Source organism: Pezoporus occidentalis, unplaced genomic scaffold (genome assembly GCF_034315485.1).
Source record: "Pezoporus occidentalis ecotype Australia unplaced genomic scaffold, CSIRO_AGI_Poc_V1 ctg108, whole genome shotgun sequence".
NCBI classification, from domain to species: Eukaryota; Metazoa; Chordata; class Aves; order Psittaciformes; family Psittacidae; genus Pezoporus; species Pezoporus occidentalis.
In genome coordinates this window covers 4,297,691-4,305,321 of record NW_026912865.1, presented here as the reverse complement: position 1 = coordinate 4,305,321, position 7,631 = coordinate 4,297,691, and the positions used below count along the sequence as shown (strand labels likewise).

At 49.8% G+C, this 7,631-nt stretch overlaps 1 protein-coding gene across 1 annotated transcript; it reads right to left on the bottom strand.

Annotated features, from left to right (window-relative positions):
- Positions 1-141: 141 nt before the first annotated feature.
- EIF2B2 (eukaryotic translation initiation factor 2B subunit beta) lies at positions 142-7,179 on the bottom strand. Its single transcript, XM_062624309.1, has 8 exons — positions 6,973-7,179; positions 6,251-6,371; positions 5,577-5,725; positions 4,670-4,833; positions 4,297-4,392; positions 3,254-3,391; positions 2,482-2,548; positions 142-1,523 (listed from the first exon to the last, which is right to left on the bottom strand). The coding sequence occupies exons 1-8, from the start codon at positions 7,133-7,135 to the stop codon at positions 1,366-1,368; spliced, it is 1,056 nt and encodes a 351-aa protein (XP_062480293.1). The 5' UTR covers positions 7,136-7,179; the 3' UTR covers positions 142-1,365.
- Positions 7,180-7,631: the final 452 nt, after the last annotated feature.

Below are 7,631 nucleotides of genomic sequence, written 5' to 3'. Positions count from 1 at the left end.
GTATAAGAGAGACTTTATTTTATAGTGCTTTGAAAATGGGGAGGTATTTATTAATAAAATTAACACAAAGCTCTTTCCTTGGGCGCATGGCAGTAGTTGGAATGAAGACTGACCAGCTTCATAGTATGTGTAGGCCACCTCAGGAGCAGAAAACATTCTTTTTATTTAACTAGGCAATGAATGACACACCCAGCCATTTTCTCCAGCTCCTTGCTGTTTGCATTCTTGAGTAAGAGATTTCTAAATCCTAGCACAGCCCCATCTTCTGAGGGTACAGAAACTTACCCCACAGAAGTAACTAAATAGCCCATGGCATTTTTCACAATAGGCAGACATTTTTTTTTTACAGGTTCAGTTCTTTTTACTGTCTCAGTCTAAGGTAGAGGAGTAGAGTTCATTTCAAAATGGAAAAAGATGATGTCTTTGTTTAATCACAGACATCCAACTTAAAACCAAATCAGAGATATACTGACACCTGCTCAATCAAAAGCAAAACAAGGAGTGGAAACTGCTTTCATCTGATGCCTTAACTGTCATGTAGTGTATTGCCATGCACTGATAATAGGGACTAAGGAAAAGTGATCTGACTGACCTGCAAGAGCCTGATATTTCTAAGAAAGATGTTCCATGCTGCCTATCACAAAAATAAAAACTTCCCAAGTAAGACCAGATGCCCACCTAGGAAGATTAATCGCAGTCACCCAATTAGTACAGGAGAGGAAAGACCCCCAGACTACAATCAGTGAATCAAGAGCTTGAGCTCCGCCTTCCAACATAGAGGTGAACGCGCTGGCTGATGGAACTTCTCAAGGTCTGCCTTTCATCAAGAATGGAATTTCCATTCCAGCATTTACAAAAAGCTGGTCTGTATTTCAGCAACTCACCAAAAATTGTCAGAAAACTCTACCCAAAAATTCCCTTTTCAAGACAATTGCCAATGAATTCATATCACACTCGTATGTGAAAGCATACTTTAAAGCCTGCTACTGCATCATAGGTGCAGGCAACTCACTACACTGGTAAAATGCCTGTTAGTTAAAGAAACAAATAGGGAAAATATGCTAAACACTGTAAACAACCTTTATCACAGCATATTTTGAAGTAACAGGTTAGATGCTCCAGTTACACATAGGCCTTGCTGTTTCAAAATGGAAGTGGGTTTTTGGAGCTCCACATGGCTTTTAACACAGCACAGATCAAAATCTGTGTAAGAGTTCTGCCTTTGTTGCTTTTGGGTAGGAAGGACATTGCTGAGCAAATTCCTCACAGCAACACATCTTTGCAATGTACACTTTAATTAGCTGTTGTATCATCTTTCTAAAGAGAAAGATAGGAAGAGTCTGGAGACTGACATGCTTTGTGGCATTAGAGTTCATAGTCATCTGGATGGTAGAGCTCACTCATGAGGCGGTAGATGTAGGAAGGTGCGTTACCCCCAATGTTAGAAATGAAGAGAGTAATGAGCTCTGGAGGGACGTAGTCAAACACTGGGCAGTGAACGTTTATCTTTGCCAGGATCTCCCCTGTAAAGTGAACAGCAGCAACATTAGGCAGAACAACTCAAAGGAGCGTTCAGTCTTCTGCACATCTTCCCGAGTCCCTGAAGAAACTGGCTATGCATATGCCACCCTGCCGTCAGTGATGGAATTTCCTGAATACTTTCCAACTTCCTCACTGATGTCACTGAATTACAGGTACACAGCAACCTTGGGTGGATGGCAGCACTTCTTTTGATAGGTTTTACTGATAAAAACTCCAGATCCTCCCAATTTACTAACTGCCAAAAGAAATGCCAGTATGTAATCAAAACACAAGAATCCCAATGCTGCCAAAGTTATTCTTTAAAGAAAAGCTCAGAAGTCTGAACCAGAAAACCTTTGCCAAACCTGGTATGTTAATTTCAGAAGTCTCTGTCACATAGAAATGGGGCTCTGAAAGAGACTGCTGTCTGAAAACAGGCTTGGGAGCTGATGCCTTTCTAAAAACGGTGCTTGTGTGGAAGCCCACTGCAAAGATACTGGGTTTCAACCCAGTATCTCATAACCAAGTTTCTTATAACCAACTTTCAAGAAGTTAGCATGAGTTGTAGGAAGGAACAGAAACCTTCATTGTTGGGCATCTGTTCTGTCCCACAGGAAACTGCCTGGCACCATTGTCACAATCCTATAATAAACCACTATTTCAGAGCAGAAGCAAAAGTGCAAAGATAGTGTTCAAAGGAAATCCTTTTTCTGTACTTTCTGTAATAGAAACTTACATATAAAACAGAATGGTTCCCAACATCTTTTTTTCCTGTGTAAGAAAATAGGAAAGGATTTTCTGTCTTGGGCTAAAGGACAGTCTTACGTTTAAATTTGTGTGAGGGTCTAGTGGAGAGTGTCCCTGCCAACGGCAGGAGGGTTAGAACTAGATAAGGTCCTTTCCAACCCAAACCATTCTATGATCCTATTACAGAAAAAAAAAAATTAAAAGTTATAGTACCTTCTGTGAATGGCAGCACTTCCTGTGGTGACACAAACTTGTAGAATGAATCTTCTTCATTAGGGAACTGAAGGAGAAAGAGTACAGAAAGGTCATGAAAAGGAGACCACTTCGTTATCCTAGTGAAAACATATCCTAGGTGCTGGAAGGAACTAAAGCAGAGGAAGATGACTTGCCAGGTGACACTACATCTGTCTACAATGATTACATAGCTCCTGTGCCTAGAACCTCTGTAACATCTACAAGTGAAAGGTTTTTCCTCAGGGCTTTTAGAGCTTTCTATGACCTGGCTGCCCTTCTGCAAAGCCTAGGGAACTGGAGCAAAGAAGTGACTTCCTCATCTGCAATTTCACCTGACAATACTGAGAAAGTACCGAGTGTAAGAAACAGTTTAGAGCATTTCTATCTCTACCACCTCTGTCAGTACACAGGGTCTTTCAATGCTGAACATGGAAACTGAAATCCATTGTGGCTGAAGAACAGTAAGTATGGTGATGTCAGTCTCTACTAGGCAGTGGTCTACATCCTTATACCCAATGCACTGCTTACTCAACATGTGTGGCAGAGGAGGGTGCTTCAAGGAGATCCTGAGGTGTGCCAGATACAGGTGACAATCTCCTCTCTGAAGTAGCAGCACTCCATGTGGGAGATGGCACATTTACCAACCTCACCTTGGGACAGATGGTGCTCTCCAACGTAATATCCCATAAGCATAAAATCACCCCCATCTTTATGTAGAGCAGGTGCAGTCCTGCAGAGCTGCTGTACATACCTGTGGTGAAAGCTTGAACATGGGGGCACACACGATGAGCGGAGTGGAATGGTGCTTAGCTGCCAGTGCCAGAGTGTGTGTCCCACTCACAGCAATCAGGGCGCCGTTGGCCAGGATTGTCTTTGTACCAATGATGACCTTAAAAGGCAAATCAGCATTAGCTAACATGTTCCACAGCAAACTGGGGAAGGAAAGCTTCCTGGCTTGGATGCTGCCGGATGAGCTGGAGGAGGAGTCTGTCAGAACAGCCAGCCAGCCAGCGGCTGGAGTTACAGGGCAGCTGGATGCCTCATCTGTTTCATCTGGCACTGGCTCTGCACCGAGGTGTTCCCCTCTAACAACAGCATGACTCCAGCATGGTGAGGCCAGCACAGAAAACTTGAGAGGACAAATGTATGTTCTACTGCAGGGAACACCAAGCAGAAACTGGGTTGTGTTCCCTCCTGTTTTACAAGCCTGCAAAAGTAAGCTTTGTGCAAGTAACTTGACTGCTGGCTGCAATCTCAATGTAAAATGGTGTGGCTGGATTTTATTATGTTACAAGTACCTTTTTGGTTGGTGGTGGTTGGCAGGTTTGTTTTTTTTTCTTTGTTTTTTTTGTTTTGTTTTAGTTTGGGGTGCCAAGTTTTCATCTCTAAAAGTACAGAAGAGAGGTCTGTTCAAAAAGGCACACTTTGGTGATTCCCTTCACCACCCATCTTGTATTCCAGGCAACGGGTTTCTCCCCTTTGGAAATGCTGCTTCTTGTTCTATTTTCTTTAGAAACTGAGGCTAATCCTTTGAGGCTTTTGTGGCTTAGTGTCTTGTAACTGTGCTGCCTGTTAGCCACTAAGGCAGAAAAATCTACCAGCATGCAGTTAGTCACCATCATACTGACTCAGGCTTCCACACTGAATCTCCACCTCAGCTGTAAGCAGGGCCTATTACAATTTTGAGTCTTCAGTGAAGAAATGCATCCATCACTGCTGGGACCTGCAGCTGGTTTGGGATTCCCAAGTACCCAGCCTGCTGTGAACTCCCTCCTCCAATGGATTGCTTCTTACCTTATTGACTCGGGACATGACAGCAAAAATAGCTGCATCACTCATGACAGTAGTTTCAATGTTCTCTTTAGACAGTCGGACAGCCATTTCATGACCCTAAAAAGAGAAAGAATCCAATTGGTCCCCTGGACACAGCTCCTGCAGCGCAGCTGTAGAGACATTAGCACTCAATTCTTGTCTGAACTGCAAAAATAGTGAGTGATAGCACAAACAGAGCCCTTTCCCTGATGGACACGGGGTAGGCCAACGAGTGGTCTTCAGTCTCTCAACTGCAGAAGAACTTCCATAATGCTCAGCTTGCCTCCAGAGACAAGAGCTCAGTAAGAACACATGGCACAGCGGAGCACCTGAAGACAGCCAGCCTGGGCCTTACCTGGCAAAAGGGCGCGCACTCCGCTACAATGACCTGGAACTTCCTCTTGCGAGCAGCTTCCTTCAGGAACGCCTCAACAGTGCGTGAGTAGCCAATAGTCATGATCACCTCATTGGAGTGGATGTGCTCCAGCGCCTGCATAGCAATGTTATCAGTGGTGCCCTCTGTAACAGAATTAAGCCATGGATGGAAAAGCAGCCAGGAAAAGCAACACTGGTGCTGCTAGAGCTGTCCTGCAAGATCATTTTTGACTAAAGCAATGCTATAAGCACTGGTAGAGCCAGAGCAGCTTTTCTCCTTGTTCTTTTTACCAGTGGAGAGGGACCACAAAGCTGGCCCTTCAATGCCCCATGCTCCCTAGCTATTCATAGAAACAGCTGTACTGAATGAGGGGGGTGGACTGTGTTAGTGCTGCTCCAGACAGCACCATGCCCACACAACTAGTGGCAGAAACTCAGTGATTTTACAGTTCAGTAGCACCAGAACCACATAGAAAGGAGAAGCAGAGCAACCTAGGCCTCCCCAGAAGAAGGGTCAGGTGCCTGATCTATCACAGGATCACAGAAGAACGTATCACCATGCTTTGTGACAAGGGCCAGGTCACATGCCCATGGATTAAGTCCAACCTTGGCATATTTTTGATACTCTTTTTCAGAGAAGTCAATTTAAGACTTCCCAGAAGACCAAGAGCACATGCTAACTTACCCTCCACAATGTCCCACCCATCTCCCTGCAAGCCAAAGAGGATTTAGTATTAGTCCAGGGAGCAGCAGGACTTCTATTTCTTAGTTTCTTCAGATTAAGCCTCCCAGAACCTTGCTGTTTAATTTCCACCTAAGAGGAGGCGGAAGCATCAGTCCTATCCCACAGAAACTCCACTCCTGGGGCAGTTCAGACCCATCCCTACCTAGCTCTATTAGTAGCTCGTTAATAGCTTCAATAACATTAGCTCTGAGGGGGGGATAAGGGGTGCTGAAATCCTCGCTCAGTCCTCCAGAGGTCAGGAGCTTGTGTAGGGATTCTTGCTGGTCGCTTTCCTCACTGCGCCCATGAAGCCTGCGGGGAGAAGCAGCCCTTGAGCCTTGGGAGAGAGCACAGGGGCATGGCCAGATGGAGTACAATCCCCACAGCACAGCTGGATGTGACCAGAGAGGAATGAAAACCAGGCACAGCAGGCACATCACGCCACAGAGCTTCCCTATCTGTCTCTGGCAGACAGGCACTGAAGCTCTGCCAGAAAGCACCTTCCTAAACTGTGTGCAAACACTGCAGCCCATAGGTAAGGCGCAGGATCAAAGCTGCTGCTCCAGTAGGATGGACCCTCCCAAGGTCAGGGCACATACTGTTCTCATGCACTCGCAACACACATGCCAAGCAGAGTTTCACCAGAGGAAGTGTCATCTGCTACGCTGAGAATGACTGGTTTCCTTTGATGTCAAACTCACCGAACCCCCCTACAGGAGAGTTGGAAACGGGAGTGATGGAAACCAAAGGGGTCTCACAGAAGCAGCAGAACACTGCACGGAAGGGCTGTTCTGAGCTCCTTGGAGGGGTACAGGCAGCAAGAGAAGGGTGCTTCACCTGCCATACTCCTCTCGAATAACCTTCAGCACTCGTCGCACCATGTTGCCCACAGTTGTCTCAGATGGCTGGGCTGCTGTCATTCTCTGGCCCTCTGTCCGGATCAGTTCCATGAGCTCCCCTGAAAGAGGGGGGGGCCTTGGTTACTGCTACCCAGAGCAAGTGTCAAACCAGCGCACCCACCCCACAACAGCCCAATGGCTGAGGCTGGCTCTGGTGCTGGGAACACAACCCCCAGAAAGAGCACGGAGGCAGGAGCAAGAAGCCACCTGCAGAGCAGCTCGTTCCGCTGGGTTTTCTGCTCATGAGTCACATGGACGCGACACAGCCTCTGAACTTACAGAAGCCCATAAGCAGGGTCAGTGAAAGGAAACTGACGGCTGCTGGAACAGCCAGCGCTGGGGCGGACGCTCCTCAGGGGAGCGCACGGCTGTTCCAGTGGCCCAGTTCCTCGCCCAGCGCCGCCGGGAAGCGAGGCAGGCTGCAGACGGCTGCGGTGCGGCAGGACAAGCACTGGGAACCCAGACCCCGCTTCCCCGGGCCGCTCCGCTTTGCTGCTCTCCCGCAGCTGACGGCCGCGACCGGCGCGCCGGGCTCTGCAGCAGCGCGGCTCGACGGCCTCGAGGCCTCCCCGCCCTCCAAAGCCCATCCCCGCCGCCGGCCTCTGCCTCCGCGCTGCTCCCGCTGCCGGGGAGAAGCGCGCGCCGCAGCGCGGCCCTCACCGGCCCGGCTCCATCGCCCGTGAGCGATGATCTTCCGTAGCAGCGACAGCGTCTGCCGTGCAGTGTCCTCGGAGCGCGGCCGCTCCCCGCCGCCCCGCAGCCGCGCCACGAAGGCCTCGATCTGCTCGGACAGCTCCGAGCCGCGCTCAGCGGCACCCGGCATGGCGGCAGCTCTACGAGAAAGCTACGCTACGCTCCGCCGCGCTGTACCGCTTCCGCCGCGCCGCTTCCCCATTGGCGGAGCCTCCGACGTGCTCCCACCCTCCGGAGGCAGCACTGCCAATGAGAAGTGCGGTCGGCTGCGGGCCGCGGCTCGGCGGGGCTGGCGGTGGCCGCGCTCGGGGCTGGGTCTGTCGGGGTGCGGGTGCGGGAGCCGATGGGCGCGGGAGGCTTCCCCAGGGACGTGCCCCCGGGGTGGGCGCCGGGCCCGGCGTGACTCCGGGCACAGCTCGGGAGGCGTGTGCCGGGCCGCTCAGCTCCGCGCGCCTAGCCTGCACGCCGCCGGTGACGCCTCCCTGCAGGACAGCGCTGCGGGCCGGCGCCACGGAGAGTCTGCGGCAGGGAACGCAGCGTCAGTATGCTGGGCAGTACGGGAGGAGCCAGCCGGCTCTGCGGAGCAGCAGGGAGAGCCCATCCTTGTGCAGTAATTTACTTTGGAC

What these genes read in the sequence shown, in the direction of transcription:
- EIF2B2 (XM_062624309.1), bottom strand. Translation starts at nt 7,135, where the DNA reads ATGCCGGGTGCCGCTGAGCGCGGCTCGGAGCTGTCCGAGCAGATCGAG. An exon ending in CGGGCGATGGAGCCGGGCCG is followed by an intron (nt 6,372 to 6,972) that starts GTGAGGGCCGCG and finishes CCCCTCTTTCAG; the next exon opens with GGGAGCTCATGGAACTGATC. An exon ending in AGTGCTGCCATTCACAGAAG is followed by an intron (nt 1,524 to 2,481) that starts GTACTATAACTT and finishes TTCACTTTACAG; the next exon opens with GGGAGATCCTGGCAAAGATA.